The 13,312-nt window shown below is 38.3% G+C and overlaps 1 protein-coding gene across 7 annotated transcripts in view; it reads right to left on the bottom strand.

Moving 5' to 3' along the window:
* The window catches only part of MYO5A (myosin VA), a 105,400-nt gene that overhangs the window by 16,294 nt on the left and 75,794 nt on the right, over positions 1-13,312 (bottom strand). For 3 of the 7 annotated variants that reach the window (XM_068143859.1, XM_068143853.1, XM_068143852.1), the window contains exons 22-30: positions 12,797-13,045; positions 11,541-11,634; positions 10,704-10,852; positions 9,918-10,031; positions 7,607-7,753; positions 6,769-6,822; positions 5,368-5,595; positions 2,320-2,420; positions 1,687-1,767 (exon numbers count right to left, since the gene is read on the bottom strand). In XM_068143859.1, coding sequence (XP_067999960.1) covers positions 1,687-1,767; positions 2,320-2,420; positions 5,368-5,595; positions 6,769-6,822; positions 7,607-7,753; positions 9,918-10,031; positions 10,704-10,852; positions 11,541-11,634; positions 12,797-13,045 — 1,217 coding nt within the window. The remainder of the gene's footprint in view (positions 1-1,686; positions 1,768-2,319; positions 2,421-5,367; positions 5,596-6,768; positions 6,823-7,606; positions 7,754-9,917; positions 10,032-10,703; positions 10,853-11,540; positions 11,635-12,796; positions 13,046-13,312) is intronic. The other 4 variants (XM_068143854.1, XM_068143860.1, XM_068143856.1 and 1 more) reach the window with 3 other exon arrangements.

Here is a 13,312-nt window from a genome sequence, read left to right on the forward strand (position 1 = left end):
GTGATTGAGCGCATACTGTGTATGGTGCCACTGCAAACATGCAGCAACAAATGTAATGCTGTCTTCAGAGATTGTCACTGTTTTTAAAGGGGCTTTGAAGAGGTTTTACTTCTAATGAAATCAAACAAACTGCAAGATGAAGAAGACACTGTGTTCACTTAAGCTAGGACTCTGCAATGTTAACAAAGTTAGCTCTGTTCAGAGTTAGCTCTGCTCACTCAGAAACCATTTAATTGCAAATGCACATAAATAATCTTTCTTTTTACATTAAAACCAACACTTTGCAGGGGGGTGTCATTAGTGCAGGAAAGGTTAGCAACAGAACCAAGCTCAGGCCTGGGATCCAGGAGTTCTATTTTATCCTGACAACTGACTCACTCTAATCCCTTGAGCACATCACGTCCCAAACTCTTCTCATGTGAAATTGGAGTAACAAGCACCGGCCTCCTGCTGAGCAGTGCTGTGGAGATCTACTCCTGCTTGCAAGACACTGTCCGAGTGCTCTGACTCATGACTTAATACATACACACACAGGAAATTACATTACTAGTGACTACTAGTGTTTAATTAGACAATCTTTCAGGGTTTAAATATGCATAAGGTAGACACATTTATTAGTAACCAGACTGATCAAGCACGCAAGGGCAAACAGTCATTTACCTGCATTGCTCTGTCATTTAATAGAAAGCTCCTTGTCTTTAAGGTGCTAGGACCAGAAACAAGAGGTGCAGAGCAAACACTCACATCCTGCTCTGTATAACACTTGCTCTAAGTTAGCTCTTTGCAGAGTTACAAAACAGTGTTAGGTATAGAATTTGTTAGCACAAGAAAAGGAAAGACTTCAGTTAGTAGCATTCATTGCAAAATACCTCCTTCTGAAGTTACTGCTGCCAAATGTGTATACTACGAGCAGCACTGGGAATCTATTGAATTAGCTGCTAGTGCTGGACTAGGAGCCATTCTGGGAGTCTGGGACACGTGTTGACATGGGGCCTAGGTGTACACATAGAGCCAGCACCGCCTTTCCTAACATGGCAGATGTTGCCTGTTATGTGACCAGCATGCAGCCTTTCCAGAGATTGCAGCAATTGCACTGAGGCTTGAACAGTGCCACAATGGCCTGAAGATTACTTCTGTTGGTTGGTTGCCTAGTGACTTACATTTTGAATCTGGCACAAAAAGATGTGGGAGAATAATGTTCAATTTACAGAACTTGAGCCACAACAAGAAGTGTAAGCCTCATAACTTAGGTGCACGTTAAGAGTATGCTGAAGCTACTCAAAGAATAACCTTTTAATTACTAAAACAATTGTATTTTAGGCTGAAAGCCTGTAGGGTGCATTCATTTTGATACCCAATATAAAGGGAGACAAATAACACATGGCTACAAATCTTTTCCAGTTGGGGAGCTTCTGGTATTTTAATCTACTTTTGTGCAAGTATTCTTATGAATTATGTGCTAGTTGTTGTGCCATCTTAACTTTTTAAATGATAAAACTTGACAAGTAGAAAGGTTTGAGGGCTAAGTTTGACAAAACTCTTTAATTTGAATACTAAGTGATGAATTTGTTTCTAACTGTTAAAGCCATACTGTAGCTAAAGCAAACCCATAGCAAGGGGCACAGTCAGCTAGAAAGGAAGATGCATATGAAGAGGAAAAAAAAACATTCTGAGAAGTCAGGTAACCTGTTGGCTTGTTTTAACCCTTCATAAACCAGCCAAAGTTCTCCGTCCTCATTCAGCATATGATAGTCCTGGGGAGATTGCCTTTCAAAAAAAGTGTTTAAAAAAAATACAAGAGATATGTGATGGTGATGAGATGACATATTAAGGACATTACACACTAAGTTACAGTTACTATAAAAGAAAACCAAAAGCTGGTCTGAAAACCTTAGAAAATTACTTCTCGTTTATACATATTGCTTCTTAATGAGGAAATTATCTTCTTGGTGTTAGCCCAACTGGTTACAGCATTTCATGCTGTTACAATAAATGTATTATGGCAGATTATAGTGACCACTACTAGACAAAAGGTTACAAACCAGCATGGGGAATGGCACCAAATCTGAGCAATGCAGAAATTAAAGGCTGTGAAGATGTAAATTCAAGAAGCTTGATTTTTGCATTTCCACATTGCTTCCTAATCCTTTCAAATATTACATACCCCAATTTTACTAATCAAATCAATTTATATCCCCAGCTATAAGTTTTTTCCTAAGTATCAAGACTTACATGGATGAAATTTACTGCATGTGATACACACAGTGTGTGTCACAGCAGGCTCCAACTGATGATATGTTAAAGAAAGAGAAATTGTACCTGTTTGTTTCCTTCAGTCCAATATATGCCTGTGCTATTTCTCCTTTGTCTTTCATCTTTTGTACATCCTCCAAGAGGATTGTAGCATCTGTCATGGTATTCTGGAAAAAGAAGGGTGATTTCCAGGGTAAATTCAACAATGAAATTGTTCTTTCAGTCCATGTTTTCACAGTATCACAGTATAACTTAGGTTGGAAAGGACCTCGAGGATCATCGAGTCCAACCTATCAACGCAGCCCCCATGCCTAGACCATGGCACCAAGTGCCATGTCCAATCTCCTCTTGAACACCTCCAGGGACAGCGACTCATCACTTTACCCATGTTGAACACTAATCCTTGAGCAGCCACACGAAAATTAGTGTAGGTACCTGAGCAGGAGTTCAGGCCAAAATTTCTATGTTCATTTAGTGTATCTTTTTAAATGAATGCATGCAGCATGGTCAAACATCAGTCTGTCTAATAAGCAGTACATGTGTTAACCTCTTTCCATCTGTTTATTGTGTAGAAGGAACAAAATGAGTATCAGGAAATTATGAATTTGCATTTTGTTGCAAACTACCAGGAACAGTTGCTAATACTGAAACTGAAGAAGCATAATTTGGCAAGCTTAATTCTACTTAATATTTCTTAAACACAGCATTACATGCAGTCCTTCAAATCTCTTAAATGAGGTCTGTTCCTCACTTCATGTTTCAAGTAGTCTGGCAAAGCAGGAAATAATTTACAAGGGCCTGAGAACTTTTAAGTTAGATACTGTCACAATACAGTATTTTTTTTCCAGTTTTGAGTGTTTACTTGGCACTTTTGCTTTTTGTTCATTTAACCTCGAAATACTTAACAGATGTTTACAGTCACCTTGGCTGTGGAATAACTACAGTAGAACCACAGGACTCAAATGAACATAAGAGATAGAATTCTGATTAATATTTTATTTTTGTTTTTACTTTAAAACCAATCAAATGTTATTTTCCTGAGTACAGTTTTTGCAAAGTATTTGCAACTTCAGGGACATAAAATTTGGAGCCTAGGTCCCTAAGATTAGTATGATTCGTATTACCTAATATGAAACCCAGTAAAACCGATAAGCTCCTCAAAATAAATGATTCCCTAAATCCTTATGAGATCTTTATGATTCTTCCACTATTATTTCATTACACAGTTAAGCTGCTGTATCTCACCTGTCCATCTATTGACCTGAAAATTATTTCTGAGCTAGTGAAAAGAAATGCTAATTATCACAGCTTCAAGAGTTTCCTACCTGTTGTAGTTGTAATATTTGAATTAGTGGCCTTCATTTAGACTCAGTTCAGTTTCTCATACTCCTAAATATTATGAGTTCAACTATATTTTCTTAACAAATATTCAGCAACTCCTATCTAATATCTATAGTTCACAATGTGAGTCTTCAATGTTTGTTGCATGCCAAGGGTAACCCTATAAAGTAGGTATTTCTTCATATCATAAACTTTTTTTGTATGTGAAACTTAATGGATTTTTCAAGTTAATGAAGACCTGATTCCTGAATCACTGCGCTGCTCTTAACTCTACAAACACACCCAGCAAGATACATTGATTGAGCTGACTAGACCAGTTCCTGAGTCTTTCCTTTCATGTTCAGGTTAACATAAACCAACAGTTCAAAATTGCTTAATCTGATTGTTTTGAAGTAAGTTGCTCCCTTGCATGGTGTGGGAAGATGGGGATGGAAGGGATATGGGATAATGAGAAAGGTTTTTTCAGTAACACCAAAGTAGAGTGCAAGAACAACTTAAAAAGTATGTAGGTTACTGAGAGGCAGGGAAATGACAGCTCCAGTACTGTTCAGGGGGTTTTAGCATTTATGAGTTGTGATTTGAAACTGTAGAAGAAAACGTGTACCTTATCCTCCTGGCAATCACATTGGTAGGCAAGAAAGAAGAAAAACAAATCATTCTTAAAAAAAATAAATTAAAAATCTGTTTATACTGCAGCTTCTCAACCTAACAAGCAGAAGCTATCTGCAAACTGGCTGCCAGCCACCCCACAGGTCACCTTCAGATTTTCCCTATACGGATAACTGCTGCAAATCCAACACATGCATCCCACCATTGCTGAGAAGAAGCTTTTCAAAGATTAACTTTCAAGTATTTTTTTACAATATTTTAGATGTCACAGAAGAAAACAGGTCTTTTTTGGCTTTATAAATAATCATTTAAAACAAGATATGTTTTAAGTCTTCATGCATCACAGACTTTCAATTTATTTAGGACAAATATAAACACAACGTTGCAGCAGCAAAGGAAAGATGACACATCTGTTCATTCCTCGCTGCGGTTATGAAACACTAGATAGCTCAGTCCAGTGGAAATGGCTATTTCCTGGATTTATGTGATAACTTTTCAGCTTGAATGACTCTTATTTTCAAAGCTATTACTTCCCTAAGTATCTCATCAGAATTAGAGCTTTTTAGAAGATGTGCCTTTCAGTGGTTGTAAATCACCCTGCTCAGCAAAACCACATACCTCCTCTCAAGCAATAATATGGAATTTATCTATCTTCATAGGTCATCTTTATCAAATGTTATTGATTTGCAATCATCCATGACCCTGCATGGATTTAAAAGTAACTATTCCTTCTAACTCCTACTGAACTATTAATTAAAAAGAATTCCTGAGAACTACCGTGAATTTTTGCAGTCAAACTACATACTCACTAGAGAAATGATACTACTCCAAATGAGAATTATTTGTGCACTGTTAAAGGAGTTTGGGGAGATCCTGGCTAGACCATTGGTATCATCATACCCAGCCTGGTATGATCAGTATGGTAACTTTACATGAATGCTAGTACAGAAACCCCAAACTGGTTTATTAAGAGAATCTCCCACTTTGGATGCCACAATTTGTGTGCTAATAATGGATCAATGGATTACACTTAGAAAGGCTTTCAAACCTAGGCCACTTTTTCTGCCCTCTCAAATACACTGGTAATTAAATAAAGCACATCAATGATGCAATGTAACTTCATTACACAGTGCACCTGCACAAATAATTCACTGCATTGTTTACCTTGGGTTGAATAGCCTCTTTCTGGCTAACAAGCTGAGACCTCAGGATGAGGACTTCTTCCTTGCGTACTTCAAGCTCTTCACTTACTGAAGTCAGTTGGTCCAGGAGGACTCTATATGCAGGGGCTCCAGGAGCAGTTACCTCTGGAGCTCGTGTTTCTGTGAGAGCTTTCTGCAGCTCATTCAACTCATTCTTCAGCTTTTTGTTCTCAGATTCAAGTTCCTGACGCTGCAAGAAAAGAACAGGGACAATTCTGTCACACAGGAGCATTACAATGTGCCTACAAACCACAAGTACAAAACCATGGATAGAAAGGGTAAAAACAATGAGTAACTGCAACAAATCAATCATTCAATCCCTCCTGTATCACTGGCCTCTTGAATACAGGGAATATGGCTGGAAGGATTTCAGTAACAGGGCTAAACCTTTTTCTGAAGTGCAAAATCATGTGGATCATACAAATCTGATGGAAAAAGAGACAATCTTTTTTACTCATATTCTACCTTTAACAAAAGAAATGAAGTTCACAACAAATAGTTGTCAGCAGGCTAAGAAGTTGCTGCAGCACTAAGTAATATTAGGAAATACTTCTAGTTTTATTTGTCTAAGGTATGCATTTATTTAAATATGTGTTTGGAAAAGAGGGTGTTGGGGTTTGGTTTTGCACCACATTGCAATGTGTAATTTATCCCAAGGAGTAATTTCCCACACTACTCAGAATTTGGAAATTAAATGAAATTATTATTTACAGAAGTAGGCTAAATATAGAAGGTAATAAAAACATACAAATACACACATATATACACACAATTGGACAATAACCCAGCTACCCCCCTGTGCACAATAGCCCAGACCCTCCCTTTACATTGCAGCCCGAAGGCCACGCTGCCTTACTTTCCTCACTGATAATCCAAACAATGGCTGGTGCAAGAGAAGTAAAAGTTCAGAGGGAAAACAGAAGAGAGAAGAACACAGTGTAACTTCAAATATATAGCATTTGCAGGCAAATGGGATGGAATAAACATGGTTTTTGTAGTATCTTGTCCAACCCCTCTGGGATTGTCCATCCTCCTATATTCTGGAATTCTCTAGAAAACTCTTCATTTATCATACAATATTCAAACTGTAACAGAGGGCCACATTTATCACTGTATTTTTGCTCAAATTAACTTGCAAGCTGTATCAAACTTTTCAACAGAGAAGTCCTGGTTTAGAGGATCCTTTTGTTCTGCAGCCCCAGATATACATTCAGTTACACCTGAAAAAGGGCAATCCTACAAGAAAATGATTGCTGGGGATTTTTTGTGCTACTTTCTTCAGCTAATATTCTGAAACAGAAGGGATGATGTAATTTTCTATGCCAACACAACAAAATAACAGCAACCTCCTTTTTAGAATTACCTTGAGCGATTCATACTCTAACTCTGCACCTCTTATTGGAGGCCTTTCTTCCTCCTGTGAAAGAACACAGACAAATGTGAAAAATAAAAATCTAGTTCTTTCTATTCCTTAATTTAGTTGAGGCAGGAAAATGGAAGGGAGCTGAAATTATTTTCCTATAAAACTGGAGAACACTCATTCTGGAACTGCTGAGTGCTTTACTTTGAATATTGGCATTGCATTTTTTTAATTTCCTTCTTAATTTATGTCACACAATTGGTTAACCTAAACAAAATAATGTCACTGGAAATGAAACAGAGCAGGATGAACCCCAGGATGCTCAAGAAACTCACTGGTGGAAGAGTAATAAGAAACAATTGCCAAAGCTTGTTTCATACTTTTGTAAGTAGTTAAGGAGATGAAATCAGAGAAGAATTCCAAATCAAATCTGTTAAATACTTCTAATCCCATTGCTTTGTCTCAGCATCCTGTTTGAAGCACTTCTTATTCTGCTTAAAATGAACAATCACTCATTCTCCCCATCATTTAAGCATATTTCTGTATTGCTATTCATTAATAAAAACAGCCTGGGGTTTTGGTTTGGTTTGAGTTTTGCCTTTTTTAAAGCAAAGTCCCAAGTACTTTTTATTCATATTGAATTCCAGAGGCTCTCAAGGACTTTGGAAAACTAAATAACCAGTCTCTAGTACTAAGCACCAGGCACAAACCTTGATGTTAAATAAAGCAAGTACTAGATGAAGATAAGGAATTCATAAAAGCCAGTCAGCATTCACACAGCTACTATTTAACAAGGAGGAATACTCAGGCGTCAGCATTTGTTCAGCTACAAGGAGTCCACCTTAGCTTTAGCTCGGAGAGCTTGTTCTTCCTTTCTGTCCAGTTCATCCTGCAGGGATTGCTTTTCTTGCTCCAGCTCCGTAACCCGTTTCTGCAGCTTGAGGAACAGAGACATATCCAATGGTGCCTTTTTTTCACTTGGTTCCTGCTTTAAGATAGAACAGAAGTATGTGAAGAAGTATTCCTCTTCCCCAAGGAAGCACTACAGTGAGTAAAGATGGGAAACAAGACCGGGGAAAGAGAGGAACACAGAAATGTTACTTGATCCTGAGAGTTGACTATCAACATCTAAAATATTTCATCAGCTGTCAAATGCTATTTTATAAAAAAGATCTACTAGTATAAAACATATCTAAGCCTAAAGCCTAGCAAAAGAAAGCACTAGAGACTACCTAGCAGACAAAAGGTCTATAATGAAGCATACCTTTTATTCTTACTTGTTTGGAGGGAGAAAGGAGAAAAAAAAGTCTGTGGTTAGACTGACCTAGAAACAACTGTAAAGAGAGGCTGTAGGGTTTTATAGATTTTAATGATTTCTACAGTAAGTTTTTCAGCTACAGAGAAATCTCTCTGCTGGTTGTAGATTTACTGGGTAATTTAGCGGGATGCGACATAAAAGATAGGTATCCAAAGATACACTTCAGGTTTTTTCCCTTTTATTATGCTAATTATCCAGCCTGTTCTCAGCACTTTCCCCACTATTTTCTGGGCAAGGACTAGTGTTTGTAATCTGAAGGTGCATCAGAAATTATCTATCAGCTATTTTGTACTTTATGTAGCCATAAGATCAAAGCATTTACTATGAAGTGCACCATAAAATTTTGAAGCCTAGAGAAGGAACTAGGAAATTAATATTAACGACCTGAGTAGACAAGCAAGCACAGCCATTTCCAATTAAACTCTTTTTACTCTTGAGGGAGAGTCATAAACCACACCAATAGCTCAGGGGGAAAAACACAAGCAAACAAAAGAAACTTTTGAGTTTTCTGGGTTTACAGGTTTGTATTGAGATGGACATAATTGTTTTTAATGTAGTTTTGTATCATTAATCTATACTGTTAGCCTAGAGTCAAACTAAGAGTTTGAAATCTTAAGGGTTGTAAAACAAATACATATTTAGTTTTCTCAGTGATGGCTTTATTCACACTCATGTGAGTTAATTTTTTTCATTTACATTCTAAAATCCCAAACTGGCTCTAGAACTGCAATTCAGTAAGTCTGTTAGCCAAAGGAAAAGACATTTGGCTCAGATGTGCAATCCAATCCTATGTACCTGCACTGGCTTTTTCCTGATTACCCATGAAGGTAGGAGCATCTTTCTGAAAAAATTGTGCAAGGTGAAAAATGTTAAGTGGGAAGGCAAATTATGAAAAAGCCCACAGAGAATGTGTCAGCATCAATATGTCAGGATGTCTGCATCCATAGCAGAAAATAATTTTCTGTGGAGGCTATCAAAAAACTTGCAAAAAGCAACTGTGGAGATAACTAACCTTGAGAGAGGGTAAATGGAGTGAGCTGTGCCCTGGCCCTCAGTTAAGAAGATCTCTAGAATGCACAGAAAAAGCTTTGTCTATGCAAACTGCCAAGCAGCCAGACCACCAACTGTACAGCTCTCTGCTGTGTTAGCAGTCCTGCTTCTTTGGGAGGGGCCAAAACAGGGAGCCACCTTGGAAAAATACTATGGATGGCTGAAGTTGCACCACACATTACTCATTGTTATTCATTAGCTGAATCAAGATAGTCATCTTCCTGAAAACTTTTAAATATCCTTAGACTGGTATCACTGCATATGCAGAGGGATAGTACATTCTTGGATTTTTATTTATCGATGTGAAACAAGAAAAATGAATCTGCATGACAATGTGAGGCTCCCTCCCCTAACAGGGAACTCATTCCGTGAAGCTACTAAGATGTGGATAGCCACCTTGCCACTTTTAATCCTTGAATGTATACAGACTTCTCAGTAAGTCTCACTGGTTTCCTGAATCCTCACTTTGTGCTAAAACAGTGATTGTGTTTACAAACATTGGCAAGCAAATATTTTCCAGATGTACATCAACTGGATGGCCAAGTATCTAATCTATGTTTACTGTAATACAGAGGAATTCAAAGCATACTTTCATAAAGCCTTTCTACATAAGACCACAGCTAACTAGAGAATGAGATGTTTTCACAAAGGACATTGAAAAATCTGGATTTAAATCATCAGATATCTCAACACAGGGATATGCTGTTCATAAGCACATACAAAAAAGAAGAATTCATTCAGGCACTGATCAATGGAAAGTTGTAGGGTTTTTTTTTAGCATTACCTCCATCCTCAGTGGTAAGTCATCTGCTTCTGTGATCTCAGAGCTAAAAGTATATTCAGATTCATTGCTACTGTGAGTTGAATCCGTTCTTTTGTGTCCAGGCTTGGGGATGCTCTGGAGTGCAAATGAAACAAATCAATACCACTATATAGTTTTCCTTGTGACTGTGTCTTCACTACTTCTAATTTAGCTGGTAATACTTGGTGTTATTTCACAGCTATCAAAACTTAAAAGAAAATATCTTTTATTCTTGCATGACACGTAAAGCCTAGGAGATGTAGTTCACAATTGAATCTATAGAGACAGGTCAGATCCTACACCATTGAGTACTGCTGCAGAAAGCAGAATCAAGCAACAATGCAGCTTTTTGTGGGAAAGAAAAGCTTGGAAGCACAGGCAGCAATTCTTCCTGACATATAAAATATTCCTAGAACTACTTAAAATTTAACACTGGAGGAACGTGGTACAAACAACCCTACCATGTGTGAATAACATCAGGGTAAAATAAGGGTGGCTGGCAGGTGCAATAACAGCAGAAACTGAGCTCTCCTCACAAACATGAAAATTAAAGTTTTAAGGAAAAAAGAAAATGTGACTACACCTTTTAAATGGATTTGTTTTGCCTGAGCAAATCTAATTAATCAATATTTTAAAGGACAAATTCTCTCTTCAGTTACAGGTCACCACCACACAGCTGACAGCACAATCAGTTACTAACTTCTATCACTAGATTGTGCCTAAGCACATTTGCAAACAGCTTTTGATTTCTGATGTTGAGCCACTCACCACCATTAAGTTCATTTCATCCTTGAGATCATCGTATCGCTCCTCCAAACGGCTGAACTCATTCAGCAGGTTCTGGTACCGTAACCGTTCATCGTTCAGATCTAGCTCTAGCTGTTTTGTTTCCTCCACTAGCTTCTTTTCCATTGTTTCTGCCATGGAGAACAGAAACCCAAAGTGAGAACTTCAGTTCTACCTACCACGCAGCACATCCATCCTCAAGGTGCAGGAATGTGTCTGCACCAGGAACACAGCTGGTGAAACACTTTGCCATCTGAAACTGGTGTGTGGTATTTGTGCTTCTCTATGCCAACATTAAGACAGACATAAGAAGGCCCAAACCCTTATTGTGGTAACTACAGAAGGGTTCACTCAGTCAAGTCAGCTATTCTGATAGTATCTTGCATTAGTAACTCAAGGAGGGAGAAAGGAGGGGCATTAGCCATGTTCTGCATTATGTGGAAAGCAAAATGGAAGATGCTCTACACTTCAAGTGTGATAAATCTCCTCATCACAGCTGCCTCCATCAGAATTTTCACATATACACTATCACAATATTGCTGCAGTAGATTAACTGCACTAAATATCAGAGCCTTCTTACTTTTTACAAGTAAAACACTTCGTAACAGCCACCTCACCAAAAAAACCCCAGACCCTTAAAACTTCATAGAAACACAAACTAAATAATTCTGATGCATGTGAGTTCTTAAAACAAAGAAATTAAACTATTAAACTAAAATGGAACGTGCACTAAGGCAACGTAGTCCAACCTGTGCAGTACAGTGTGGCTTTATAAGGTAATATGAGGTAGAAAACCTGAGTGATGAAAACAGAGCCAACCTGTTATCTCCTTCGCCTGGTCATGGATGCGGCGGTTCAGCTCCTCCTTTTCTGTTTTCAGTAGCGTGTTCTGCTCTTTTAGCTCCGATACAAGCTACAGAGAGAAGAAAATATTTGACTCAGAATGCAGTTCATCTTTCAACAGCAGCTCTGACAGCAGCAACAACATCCTTGTTGAAAGAGTTGTAAGTATTTGAACTGTTCTTCAGAGAACCAGATCAGTGAACTAAGTTGCATCTTCATTTCTCAAATTACATTGCTTAAAGAAGTCCCACTGCAGAGTCCCTTGGATGTTCTGCACTCCGTTTCTGATCAGATGGCAGAAGTGCCCTGAAACACCCTGCCATGACATGGTATTTTTCAGTAAAGTCCAGAAGATGGAATTTATTCTTTAAAACAGAATAATCCTACAATAGGTACAAATTTGGTAGTTCTCTTGTATAATGCACTGCATTGGGTAACACCATAATCTAACATCTTGCCTCTGCCTCAAAGTTGTGCCACTTTAACCATGACCAGATTTGCCAGTTACTCATTTGTCTCCAGGGATGGTTACTATGCATTTGTTTTGCTTAATCAGTTTGTATTTTTCCTTATATTTATCAGTGTCAGGTTGGACTTGATGATCATTGAGGTCTTTTCCAACCTTATTGATTCTATGATTCTGTGATTCTATCTGATCTTGAAATGTGTCGCTGCAGTATCACATAAACATGGAATGGCTCTCCCAGTATTCAAAATCTGGACCATTATCTGCAAGTAATCTTGACAGGAAAGAACCTGTTTGATATGTTCATGGTTAAAACAAAGATAAGAGGCTACTCAAAACCTGTTGAACTAGACAGTGCACAGATACATGTGTTTAACAGGCTATTTGTTTAAATTAGGGAGGACATAAGCAGGTACCTTTGAATACTGTATATGGTACAGATTTCTGATAGTGGTGCTTGCATTCTCTAGGTAGGTAAGATGATTTCTTTTTATGAACGTGCTATCTCTGACAAATTGGGGAAGCTTAAGTATTTGGCTTTGCAAATACTTTCAATACCTGAATCTGAATAGATTTAATACACTTATTTACATATGATATAAAGATTGCTCTCCCATAGGTGTAGTTATTTAGGTATCAAGCCTATTCAGGATTGTACATGTGTAACATTGCTGAAAAATACTGTAAAGCAATTAAGCCTGGGCAAAAGCTGAGCTGACACCAGGCCTCTGTAAATCCTCTCATGCATCTGTGACTGCATACTTGCCTGCTCAGTTTCATGTTTGTATTTGTCTGCCCGTTCCTCAATGGTCTTCTTCTCAGACTGAGTTTGTTGCAGCTCCTTACGGAGCTTGGCAATCTCCTCCTGAAGGCTGATGACACGGTTGGTCGCATTCTTGGCCTCCTCCTCACTCATCCGAAGCCTTTCCACATCACTCCGCAGCTTCTCTGTCTCAGTACTATATGTGATCTCCAGGTTGCCCAGCTTCTCCAGTAGAGACTTGTACTCTTTGTTCTTTGAAAAAACACAATGCAGGCACAGCAGTTGGTGAAGCAGTTTAAGGGAGCCTTCTAGTTCCCTACAGAATATAGCCAGACACAGGAACAAAAGAGCAGCTTCCCCATTTCAAAAGACTTTCAGTCTGGTTTTGCAGAATTGCTTAACAAGGTTAGAGAACAGTCCAGTCTCTAAACCTGCACATTACCACCCCCACCTAAAATCAGACAGGGAGCCCATATACATCAAACATGATCACCTCACCTTCCCCTTAAACAGAGCAAC

The sequence above is a fragment of the Melanerpes formicivorus genome, unplaced genomic scaffold (genome assembly GCF_026170545.1).
Source record: "Melanerpes formicivorus ecotype bairdi unplaced genomic scaffold, bMelFor1.0.p_v2 SCAF_10, whole genome shotgun sequence".
In the NCBI taxonomy this organism is placed as follows: Eukaryota; Metazoa; Chordata; class Aves; order Piciformes; family Picidae; genus Melanerpes; species Melanerpes formicivorus.